This window comes from Pteronotus mesoamericanus, unplaced genomic scaffold (genome assembly GCF_021234165.1).
Source record: "Pteronotus mesoamericanus isolate MK-2021 breed Mesoamerican mustached bat unplaced genomic scaffold, CSHL_Meso_final scaffold_408, whole genome shotgun sequence".
NCBI lineage: Eukaryota > Metazoa > Chordata > Mammalia > Chiroptera > Mormoopidae > Pteronotus > Pteronotus mesoamericanus.
Window position 1 is genome coordinate 6,006,481 of NW_026555315.1, and position 12,728 is coordinate 6,019,208.

Here is a 12,728-nt window from a genome sequence, read left to right on the forward strand (position 1 = left end):
ATTTTGCTGCAGACTACTAGGAAGAGATAATTTGGGGCTTGTAGTCAAGGTTTCTGGGAATAACCAGATTGGTCAGTGTAGTATGGCAAGTGGGTTCTCTGTTGTCAGAACGAGATCACATGTACATTTGCTGAAGGTTTCTGATTTATTTTGCCTAACATATAAAACTTTTTAAAAATGAGGTACCTCCCTGGAGCAGGAACAGATGCAACATACCTTAGCATTACTTTCCCTTGGCTTGGGTTCCTTGTGAGGTACACAGCTGCTTAGTGTACCGCTGTTCTGTTACACGCATGCTTACGTCACCAGTCTAGAAGCGCTTGTATTGATATTATTCTAAGCAGAAAACCCCAAATCCTAGCAGTGCTCTACAGCGCCCCGTGGGATCTAGCCCTGCCTTACCTCGGTGACTCCATCTGCTGCCCCTGCCCCACCCTGCTTTGGCCGCCCCAGCTTCCTCACGGTCTTCCGATGGCTTTGAAATGGAAGGCCACACCTCCCCGAAAAGTGGTAGGTATTTTTGGCTTTGACTAGAAACACAGAACTACAGGTAGATTTCACTCCAGCAGCTAACAGGAAGAGCCACTTCTGCTGAGTCTCAGACGATGACATCTATCACACAGTTGGAGTCAGTGCCATTAAAAACCTGTCACTCGGAGCCATTCCTCTAGGTCCTGTTGACTAGACGGTGTGGTGCTTGAAAAGCATCTGAATCATCATTTCTCGGAGAAGTGGAGATGGTCGGCGTCACTGCCTGGTCTTAGCTTTGACCAGCCCGCAAATAATTTTCCCAAAAGCTAAGCGGGGAGGAGGAATAAAAGAAAAAAATACTGCTCAGAGGCTTGGAAAGGTCACAAGTGACGTCATGGGAGAATAGATGATATGCTCTCAGAGGTGAGCTCTGCGCCACTTGCCTTGGCTTTTCTTGTGGCAGGGCCTCCCGTGGTTCTCTGTGGCGGGAGGTGTGGCGAGAGCTGCGCTTGGCAGAGCGCAGAGCATCTCGTGCCTTTTTTAGTGCTTTTGAGCGCCGGGAATGGGGTTGGAGCGGCACTTTGGCCTGCCCGCCCCCAGCAGAGCCGCCAGGAGGAGGCGCCGCCGCCACGGTGGGCGCCCACCCCACGGAGAGAAGCTAATTGCTGGCTGCAGGCCGGCGCTGACAGGCTGCTCTTTCCCCAGCAGCCGCTGAAAGCGACTTTTAAAAATCATTATTATCATTAAACATTTATAGCCTCCTTTTGTGTTTTCCAAGTGCTCAGAACCATTCCTGTTGGTTGCTCCTGTTGGTGTCCTTGAGAGGCAGGCTCGTAGGGCCACCAGCACCTGCTGCGGGTGACAGCACGGAAGGGTCAGAGATCCGCTCGTGGGTGCCCTCGGGCCGCGGCTCTGCTTGCACGCGCCTCCCGGGCGCGCCGAGCCTGTTTCTTCGCTGCCTCACTGGCACATAAGGGCTGTGGCTTTCACAAGTTTTCAACTACGGCTTACAATAGGAAATATGTTTCACATAGTGTGTACACACACACTCACGTAACACATGAAAGTGAAACACTTCCAGGAAACCTGACTTACTCTTCATGAGATGCACTGTGATATTTTCTGTTCTGTTTTTTATGCCCGTTTCAGCCCACTAAATCAATTTTAAGAACCACCATTTGGTTGTTACCAACAGTTGTTAAAAACACGCTGCTAGGAGGTACTTGAAGCTGAAGTATACATGTGATAGTTTTTCTGGAGCATCAGTTTTACTCAAAGGTAAAGGGAGAAACACATTTTTATATTAAAACATAGAGATGCATTATGGAATAGAATAGAATGCAACGTGAAAGAATTTCGGTTTTCTGATGCGCTGCTTGGTATTGCACATCTGATACCGACCCCTCTTCCTGCCTTCGCCGCAGTGCCTGTCTCCATGCTTTCCCCTTCTGTGAGGGGGGATCGACTAGAAAAAACTTGAGAAGTACCTTTCTTTTGGAAACTTTAAACCAAGTTTACATATTAGCTAAAGCTAAATGGTTGTTAGGAACTTTGAATAGTATATTTTATGATCGTTAGACTTATTGAGTACTTAACTCCATGCCAGTTACTGAGAACCTGGAGTGAACAAGAGACAAAAACCTCTTCCCTCGTGGGACTTAGAGTCTCCTGGAGGTGGGGCATGTGGCAGGGGGACAGGCAGCAAGCCAACAAGTAAGTAAAGGAATATGACAGATGAGGGCGATGGAGAAAAACAAAGCAGAGACTGAAGTAAGGAGGCCTGGGGGTGGAGATTGGGTGACGTGGTTTTATAAATACGTTGGTTATGAAGGTCTACCTGAAAAGACAATATTTGATAGAAGCAAAGACCTACAAGGAGCTGGGAATGAGCCATGCGTATCACTGAAGGGGGAAAATCCCAGACAAAGAAAGAGCAAAGGCAGGGGCCATGGGAGCGGAGCGGGCCTGGCACGCGCACGGGACGCAGCCACGGGCGCCTGCGGCTGACACAGAGCCAGCAGGGCCACCACCGGCGAGGTGACGGGCATCGGGTATGGGCCATTGTAACTGTGGTTTTTATTCTGGGTGAAACGGGAAGTCAGGGGAGGCTTGAGCAAAGAAGTATTTGCGAGCTGACCTACATTTCACGTTCACTCCAGCGGCTGTGTCAAGAATAGACCACATAAGCTCGGTGTCGGGGGTAGGGAGACAAGCGCAGAAGCAGAGAGACCATTAAAGAGGCAACGTGGTATTGTTTACTGAGTTTGGAAGGACATCGGGTTATTTTAAGGATGAGGAGGAGAGGTCAGAAATTGATGTTTTTGGACATGTTCATTTGAGATATTACCCAAGTAAAGATACTAAATAGCCCTGGCTGGTATGGCTTAGCAGATTGAGTGCTGGCCTGCGAACCAAAAGGTCGCCAATTCGACCCCCAGTCAAGGCCCTAGGTTGCAGACTAGGTTCCCAGTGGGGGACGCGCAAGAGGCAGCCACACATTGATGTTTCTTTTCCTTGTTTTCTCCCTCCCTTCCCCTCTCTAAAAATAAATAAATTTTTTAAAAAAGATACTAGGTAGACAGTTGGTCTACTTACATGACAATTGATTTCCCATAAACAGGCAAGATATTGATGTCACAGCTCTTGTAAAACAGTTTCCCAGCTTGTCTAGATTAGGTCTTCCTATTCTGTACCTGTTGAGGTAGTGAATTTCAAAAAGGAAGAAACTCACTCATACTTCTGAAGCAATCAGTATCATATTCTTAAGGTTGACTCACTTTTATTTAAAAGTAGCTGCAACCTGGGTTGGAATTGAACTGGCTTTGTCCTGTGTTTTTTCATTGGTTCTTTTGTGCCTTAACTCCCAAGAGACCAGCATAGCCTTGGAGAATCTAGTATTCTTTGGGTTGTGATCTACTACCTATGTTATTGTTCCTCAGCATATAGATGGTATGTTAGCTCAATGATTTGACGCTGAAAGAGCCCACATATCATCCCATACCCCTACCCCTGCCTCCCTGAGTATCAACGTATGTACTGAGAGATGTTACTAATGGGATTATGTTGTGCAGATGAATAAAGTAGAGGTAGAAAAAAGGATGAGGAGCCATTTCATTACATTTGCTTGATACCGCCCCCTTAATTTCATGCAACAAATACTCAATGAGCCACTAGCATGCTAGTGAGAAACGGGAGCCTCTGCACTTGGGGCCGGTGTGTTGAGGGCGAGGCAGAGGTGAGCTGACGCCTCGGACCGTAGTAGAGGTGCGGGCGCCGGGTGCCATGGGCGGGGGGGTTGGCCCGAGAAATCCCAAGCTTGAACTGAGTCTTTACATGACATAGGTATTTTCCAGACAACTAAAGCTTCAAGAGAAGACTATATTAAGTAGGACAGCAGGTTAAAAAAAGCACAGAGTTGTGAGTTGCAGTTTGGGGAACAAGTAATTTTAATGTGGTTGAAGTTAAGGAAACAGGCTGGAGAGGCAGGGAGGGACCAGGTGCGAGAGCGCCCTTTGTTCTTGAAATGAATGCACTCTGGTCCAGAGGAAGAGTTCGAGAGCTACAAAATACAGACTTTGTAAAGCTAATGAAAAAGAAATGAAACACTTTCTCCCAAAGAGTGGCCGGTGTGCAGTTGGCCTGTCAAGAGATAATAATTTTCAGGGGCCTCAGCAGCAGGAAGAATCATGACGCTCAAAGTTTACTAGTAAGCCTTCGTATCTCTTGTATCGTAGTGTAGTAATAGTGCTACATTTGAGCATACGTACGATTTCAGGGAAGTCTAACGTGGTTATCTTTAATTGTGGAAAATTCTGAGTAAAAAAAGGTGAAAGCTGGAAATGGCAAAAAAAGCGGGAGCACTTATGCGAAGCCGGGCATCGTTCTGGGTGCTTTGCAGATGTTGACGCCATCTCCCTGCGATAACGCACGCGGGCAGCACTGCTGCTGCGTCCGCTCCACCGACGGGAGCTGAGCTGAGTGCCGCGCGCCTGGGGGCCCACAGCGAAGCACGCGGCAGAGCCGCCGCTGGACATGGGATTGCGTGGTCTGGGTCCAAGGCCGTGTTCTGAACCGCCGTGTCCACTGCCTCTGCTGCGGGTGTCCCAGCTTCTCAGGATTATTCTGGAGCAGAAGTCCAGGGATAATGTTCTGGGGGTCCCGAAACCCTGAAATTGTATGTCCAGATGTTGTATGTACGTTTTTCCGAAAGAGGGCCTGAGGCCTTCCCCTGCGTTAGAAGAGTCCCCCAGGCAGACGGGTGGCATGGAGCTTTTCGGGTCTGTTTCGTGGATAAAGAGCTGCAGCCGGAGTAAGGGACCCCGCAGGAGAACAAGGTACCTATGTTTACCCCTTGGAGGACAAGGACTGTATTTTCTATATTTGTATCTCAAATGGTTAGGGCATAGTGAACATTAATAAATATTTGATGAAATACGACGGCTTTATAGTCCAAGTGACCGTAGGTAGCCAACTTGCACTTCACGTAGACCTGTATGTAGCGCACTCTCTCACCCACACTGCCCCAGTTTCCACTTCTGAATGCCCTTCATAGAACCTGGCGCCCCTCTGTCCTCTTGGCGCCCTAATTTGAAACGAGCCCCCCTTCTCTTACGGCTGAGTACCACATCAGGTAGAAAATGCCTCTTTCCCGGAAGCCCTCGGGGGTATGATTCTGTTGCAGTGGTGGTCTGGTGCATCTAAAATGTCTGCAGCCCCTTTTCCTGAAGCTAGTTTCTCCTTTGCCATTCACTGCTGTCAAGCTGTTGGAGAGCCCTGCTGTCTCAGCATTTCGGGCATCAGACTATGCGGTACAGGTAGAAACTCCCGGGGAGTTGCTAATGGGAAGGTTAAAAACACAAGTTACAAGGAAGGCAATGGTGGATTCTCCTGGGAGAGAGAAGGCAGGTAGACATAACCAGATGACGGAGGAGGAAACAAAGGTACTATGTAAGATGGGGAAGAGGAGTTGATAATAAATGGAAACGAACCAGAAGTACTTTGGAAAGAGAACATTTGGACGACCAAATTTTTGACGAAGAGAGATGCTGCGGAAGTGTGACCATTTGCTCCCCAAAAAAGGGCGCTTCAAACAAGATGAGAGAGGAACAGGCAGGTCGCTGACCGGAGAGCTGCCCGGAGATGGTTTCCCTGCAGCGCCGAGCATAGCCAGGGAGCCACTGGTGACAGGCCGGTGGGGGGCGCGGCTCAGCGGGTCTCCGCTGTCCCTTCTCACCAGATGAGGCTCGTACAGTCTGCCTCAGTGGGATCGGCCTGTTTCTGAATACCCGCGCCAGCCAGCGTTGCCCCCGAATAAACACACTTACTGTAGCTTTTTTAAGGATATAAACGGCATGCTCCTAGCTGAATGGGCCGTGGGAGCGTCACGCCCCGCCTCAGAAGCTCACGCTGTGCGGAGAGCCCCCGTTTCCCGCCCGCCCCCAGGCCGGCCTGCCTTCCACAGGCCTCGGGTTTACCTCTGTTCAACCCACAGGCTTTTCCCAGCCATAGGACTTAGGAAATAAGACTTTCTTTAATCAAAGAAACAACTTAAAACCAGTATCTTAAAAAAGATAAGGGGCAGTAAGATCAGTTACTGTGGAGAGGGAGAAAATCGGGTTTTAGGGTCAAATTGCGTTCGATCCCAGCGCTTCGGGGCACTAGCAACATGACCCTGGCCCTTCCTGAACCCCAGTCCCTCATCAGTAAACCGAGAGGGGGGTGGCGCCTACCGTGTTTGTGACAGTAATAACGAGGGTCAGAAATCCCGTCATGAACGGGTGCTTATTAGTACGTGGTGGCAGAGCTACTGTCAGTGGCCACAGCGACAGAAAGCAGCCGAGCAGGATGTTCTGGGCACGGAACGCGGGCCTCAGATTCGCTGCTCCTGGAGCTGTTCTTAGAGGGAGGCGGCAGGTCGTCCCAGCCCTCGGCCAGCGGGGCGAGCAAGGGTTTGCTTTGCAGTGCGGGCTGGTGTGTCTTGATTTGGGGGGTCCTGCGCTATAAAGGAGAGGGAAATTGGGTGGTGTATTTCAAGACGCATGCCCGTCCTCTTTCACCTGGCTTCCTATGGTGTTCTGATTTTCCCGTGTTCTCTTCTGGCAGGTGGCTGTGAAAAACAATATTGATGTCTTCTACTTCAGCTGCCTCATCCCACTCAATGTGCTTTTTGTAGAAGACGGCAAAATGGGTGAGTGTGTCCTGCTGTCCTGCCAAGTACACCTTTGCCCTTCCTCTGAGCGTGCGGCAGAACGTAGCTGGGAGTCCAAGTTAGTTTGAGGTTTTAAAAAATGGGGTGGGTGATGCTGTTACTCTGAAGCTCTAATAATTGCTAATTCTTCATTCTCCTGAGTCACAGCGGTCTCGCTTTGCTGTGGGTCCCTAAGTGCCAGCGCCGGTTTCCCGAGTAAGCCCCTCACCCTGGCATGCAGAGACGGGCGCACCTCACTTTATTGCACTTGGCAGGCGCTGTGTCTTTTCACAGATCGAAGGTTTGTGGCGGTCCTGCTTGGAGCAAGTCTCTCAGCGCCGTCTTTCAACATTCGCTCACTTGTGTCTCTGTCACAGTTTGGTAACTCACACTGTTTCACACTTTCTCATTGTAACTATAGGAATTTGTAATAAACCACTAGCACTCCCCGTGTGGTTGTTGATGTTAACGCTTTTCCCTTACTTACGAAATCAACATCTAATAAAGCTAGCCTATATTGGTACATCTTAAATCGTATTAGCACTTAGTTGCTTTGATTCTTACAGTGGCTCTTCGGGTAAGCAGGACAGATATAATTATATATGGCGAAATTCAGGATCAGAAAGGTTGCAGACTTACTGAAGTCACCAAATAGGAAAAGGTTAGAGCTAAAACCAAACCCTAGATGAGAGCCCTTTCTCGATGTATCTCAGTGCTGCTGGCGAGGGGCTCGCTGACCTGCCCCGAGCGCCTCTGCCCGGCCCAGAGCCAGCACCAGGCCGGGGCTGCTCCTGGCTGTGTCGCCGTGGAGAGAGCCAACGCCCCAAGGGAGACGTGGCGCAAGGCCTCAGGGACCAGAACACCGCCAGGTCGCACACACCCTTCCTTCCCTCTGTTTCCCCCACAGAGCGCCAGGTCTTCCTTGCGACGTGGAAGGATATTCCCAATGAAAATGAACTTCAGTTTCAGATTAAGGAATGTCATTTAAATGCTGGTGAGTATGACTCTACATTTCATTTTTAACTCAGTAAATCAAATTAGATATCTGAAATTGTTGCCTTTGCCTCTTCTCTACATTTGCCTTGTTTCTAGTGGTTATATGGTAGGTATATTACTTGCAGACTTCTCTTTAAAAACTTGGGATGTATTGATGTAGGTACTAGATTATTTATAAGTCAGCAGATTTAAGAAACAAACTAGAATGGTTCCATCTCCCCAGTTCAGTAGTTGAACGTGTGTAAGTCATGTTACTTGAACATCCTGATAAGCCTTAAATAATCGAAGGAGCATTTAAGAATATGCACTCTGTCTGGAATTAAAAGGACTGTTTTTCTTTGTATATCTTTGGTGTTGGAGGAAAAGCGACTATGATGTCCTCATTTAAAGTTTTGTGTGTGTTGTTAAATAAGAATACATTGTAGTTGATTGAAGACTAGCTGGTAACCTTTTTCTTTCTCACTTTGTGTCAGGGTTTACCGCAGTCCCTCTTGAATCACCATTAAAAGCCCCAGACCCTTTTGTAGTGGTTTTTGTTACTATAACAGAACATCAAAAGGGTAATGAGCAAGAGAAGCAATAGCAGCTCTCAGTCCCTAGGGGTTTGTTTCATTGAAGGGTCCTCAGGAGTGGGAGGGGCCTAACCCGCTCAGAGTCCTGCCTTCGTCCCTTCCCCGGGTGTGTCTGTCTGTCTGTCTGTCTGTCTCTCTGTTATTAGGTTTTAAGTTTGAATGAAAGTGAGCACTCGTGCTTGGTCTGCGCCTCCATTTTCTTCGTTTACCCATCACGTCCCCCCTCCGTGTGTGGGTGGCTCTCGTAAGTGTGTTCCGTGTGCTGCCGTCCCGTCGTGGCTGAAGCCCAGCTCTGAGAGGAAGGCGCAGTGTGGCAGAGGACGAGGGCGGGGAACTGGCTCCTCATTCTTCTAATTTTAGGTTTTTGGGGCCCTGGGATGTAGTCGTCCTCTGTTCAGACAAATGTTTTCTCATAGGGCTTCTCCCGAGCCCTTGGAGAGGTGTTCGAGGAGATCAGCCGTCCGTAATTTCTGTTGTGATAACTCGTGTGTCGATTTCCTTCAGGAATACCACACACGCACACATGCACGCACACACATTCTTTTTAACGTATTCTTGTTTTAGGTTTCTCACCATGATTGGTTATGTGTCTATTAAACAAAACTAGAGTTTTTGCTATGTTTACAAAAAAAAAACCATACCACATTGAACTGCTTTTTTTTTGCTATATTCTAGGTAGATGGCAGTGTTATCTGTCCCCCACTGCGAGGTTCACTGGCCAGCGACCCCACAGCTCGTTTGAGGAGCGTGGGGGCGGACAGCGTTCCGCTGGATAATAAGCTCGTCCTCAGGAGGCTGTCGGGTCCGTAGTGGCTGCTGGTGGCGAGGGCCCGCGCGGACCCTGTTAAAAGGAGCAGCCTCTGTGCCCGACTTGGCAAAGGCCAGGCCCTTCATTAGAGGTGCCCTTGTGGTAGTGGGTCCTGTGGCAACATTTCATGTGTTAGGCTTCTGAGAACAACTTGTTCTTTTAAAAAAAAGAGAGAGTTCTGGGATCAATTAAAGTTGAAAAATACAGCACGTGATGCACCTCTCTTAGAGGTTGCCATTGCACATTAGCGCAAATCCTACATTGAGGAAACCTGTTTAGATCAACATTGACTGGAATTTAAAATTACAAAATGCTTATTGTTAACATCTTCTTTGAACACAGTCTGGGAAACATTGGCCTATAGAGAACAGTGAAAGGCCAGACTAATTGGAAAGAAGGTTTGGTTTCTGACATGCTGTATAAAAGAGGCATGCTTTTCTTAAAAAAAAAAGAAGAAGAAAAAGTTTGGATAATCGCAGTCCTTATTCTGGCCTGCCAAAATAATAGAAAAGCTCCCCCCTGCTTCCAGACTGGGATTGTGAACCCTGTTGCACCTTGATGCACATTTGTGATCTTGCCAATGAAGTATCTGGCCTTTCTCCCAGTGGGGCTATGTCCTGTGATGTAGCCTGGAACCGGTTTTCAGAGCAAATCCCATTTTGATCAGTCCTGCCCTGGCTTCACGCCGTCCCTCCTCGCCTTGGGTGCTCCAGCCACCAAGGAGCGGGTTTTTCAGTGATGCACAGCTCTGGCGGCGCGGCTCACGGAGCAGCGGGAGAGACGCCTGCTCTGTGCTCCCCTCGGGCCCGAGGCCGCCGTGGTCGCTGCTCGCCTCGGAGACCACTTCCTGCAGCCACTCCTACCCCTCCGCCGTTGCCCCAGGACCTGGAGCTCCCTGGCCTCCACATTTCCTTCCATTCTGGAAGGCGCTATTAACGTGAGCATTGCCAGGTTTAGTGCCTTCTGATTCAACACCCTGTGTCTAGCTGAGAGCTAAAAATACCATCCTTCCCAGCGGATCGGCCCTAATCACAATAGCACCAACACTTTAAATAGCTTTTCTGTGCCAGAGTAGACATTTGACAGATGGCAGTACCACTCTGAGGGCAGTTGGAAGTTACAGGCTTATAGGGCTTAACAACCTAGAATTGAGCCTTTATTTTGGCTCTTCCGTTTCTTTCTAAAGAAGTCTCTTCCTGAGGCTCAGTAGTTAACCCAATCTTACTAGAAGGGTGTGCGTGGTGGGTGCCTGGGTTGCCTGTCTTCTCTGGCTTGGGCTGTGAACCGCGAGACGCCTTTAGGAACCTGGGCCGTGCTGCCGACACGTCTCGGACAAGTTTGTGCCTGCACAACAAGGGGGCCCTTCAGCAAAGGCTCCTGCTGGGAGTTTCCCACTCCCTTGGAAACAGACGAGAGCCTGGGACATTAGGAATGGCTTTATACCTTAACACAGCCCCCGTGTTAAAGGCGGTCCCGTCAAAAGGGGTTAGCCTGGGGAGGAAGGAGACTCGACTTCAGGTGCTGAGCACGCAATACCTGTACAGTTGGTGGATTATAGAATTGTACACCTGAAATCTATATCATTTTATTAACCAGTGTCACCCTGATAAATGCAATGAAAAAAGAGAAAGGGTATTAGCCAAACTCCAGCTGGCGACATTGCCTAATAAGCCAGTCTAGGCTGCTGAGCCCTTCATTCTGAGCGTCAGGGTCCCCGCCAGGACTGCCTGGCCCTCAGGCAGTGAGTGCGGAGCAGGCTGAGGCCTCCTTTGGCCGCACTGCTGCACGTAGCTAATAGCTGCCATGGGGTGAGCTTTTGTCTCCACGGAGAGAGCCGGTCCTTGAATTACAACTAGTCTGCTTACTGTTAGTGAAAACTTTCTTTGGAATTAAAAGAGGGAAAAGTTAGGTAGTGACTAAGTTAGTACAAATGTTTAATGAATGGACTTTAGTGCCTCCTCTTTCACTGGCTTAAACATGGGAGAAGGGTGTCAGGGCAAGAACCGCCTCCAGAATCTAAGTAGATGGTGTCCAGTGCCTGTGGCACTATGTGCGTAGCAGCATCTCCAGCACCTGAGTCGGAGGCTTGTTCGCAGGTATTGATGGCAGGTGTCTGCTGCATCCCAGACAATGTGCAAAGCGGGGGGTGAAAAACTACTGGGTCCTGTGCTCAGACAGCTTGCCGTCGCAGCGAGCAGAAGGGCTGCCCCTCGTGGCAGCCTTTCCCTCGGGAGCACAGCAGAATGTGACTGGAGTTGACACAGAAAGAACTTAGTTCCTGCAGTTGGCCTGAGCGATGTGAATTCTCATCAGAAATGAACACAATAAACTATCGACAAAGCAGCGGCATTCAGCATCTCTGCTAACGTTTCTCCTAGATGCTGCAACATCTCTCATTAGCAGTAAGAGAACAAGGAGAGAAAAATGGCCTTTAATTCTAGAATGTCTTGTTTCTCTGATGGTGTGGTCCCAAGGAAGGCCCCAAACACCAGCCTTTCCTACCTGGGTTGGTGACTAAGGGCTCCACTGTAACCAGCAACAGCCACTGGGGTTACAGGACCTTGCAGTGACTCTTTGTACAATGTCAGTCTTGCATGATTAATTCAAAGACATGGTATTCCATACAGCCTTTAGAATCTAATCATTTGTCTGCTTTAAAAAAAAAAGAAAGCTTGCATGTCTAAGTCGGACTTGCAGGATTTCTGCAGCTCTGCGCCCTCCTCTGATCCTGACAGTAGTCTTGCAGGGGCGACCGTCAGTCTGCCTGTCCCTGCGGCTCTGGGACCGACCTTCCAGAAACGCGGACCAGCACGGCAGTCACTGTGGCACAGCCATACGCCATTCCGTCATTGTCCTCTCCAGAGCAGGTGCCGGCCGTCTAGCACCAAGTTTAAGATTCCCAGCCCCTCGGTCCACAGTAATCTCCTCCGGCCCCCAATACTGCGGAGTTGCACCTTACTCTCTTTTCTCCCGCGGAGTGAGATAGGCGGGCGCTTCAAGAGCCTCTTCCTCGCCCTTTGCTGCTGGGGAGAAGGGCTTCCTGCAATGCGTGCCGGGAATGGTATTGTCAGGAGTTCAGCACATGTGGCCATCGAGATGACAGAAGAGAGTAATCGTTTGTTTGATATTTTGAATCTGTGTTTCTAGACACTGTTTCCAGCAAGCTGCAAAACAACAACGTTTATACTATTGCCAAGAGAAACGTGGAAGGGCAGGACATGCTATACCAGTCTCTGAAGCTCACCAATGGCATTTGGATCTTGGCTGAGCTGCGCATCCAGCCAGGAAACCCCAATTACACGGTAAGGCCTGTCTCAGGATGGGCGAGGTGGGTTCGAGGAGGGGGGCGAGAACCCTTGCATGTTTTCTCAGCGCCCTGGAAAGACCTGGAGGGCGCGCTTCAGACCCCAGGAGTCCAAAGCTAGCGGTCAGAGTAGAGGCCCACAGCTGCGTCTCCGGAAGCCCTCCCTGTGGGTGCTGCCCCATCCGGCGGGTGCGGTGCCCCCGGCAGCAGGGAGTGGCTCCGGCCCCATCGGGCACGCAGAGCCACCAGGAGACCCGGCAGCTTTTCCCATGTCCATTAACACACCTCGCCTCTCTGTGCGTGCGGCGCTGCAACGAGCTGCTCAGAGGGCTGCTCGCAGAGCTCCCTGTAAGGAGGCCTCTTTCCTGCCCTCGGAGCTCCTGTCCTGAC

The 12,728-nt window shown here is 49.7% G+C and overlaps 1 protein-coding gene across 3 annotated transcripts in view; it reads left to right on the plus strand.

Moving 5' to 3' along the window:
* Positions 1-12,728, plus strand: part of AP2B1 (adaptor related protein complex 2 subunit beta 1) — a 105,048-nt gene that overhangs the window by 86,690 nt on the left and 5,630 nt on the right. For all 3 annotated transcript variants that reach the window (XM_054593119.1, XM_054593121.1, XM_054593120.1), the window contains 3 exons: positions 6,574-6,658; positions 7,566-7,652; positions 12,182-12,336. In XM_054593119.1, coding sequence (XP_054449094.1) covers positions 6,574-6,658; positions 7,566-7,652; positions 12,182-12,336 — 327 coding nt within the window. The remainder of the gene's footprint in view (positions 1-6,573; positions 6,659-7,565; positions 7,653-12,181; positions 12,337-12,728) is intronic.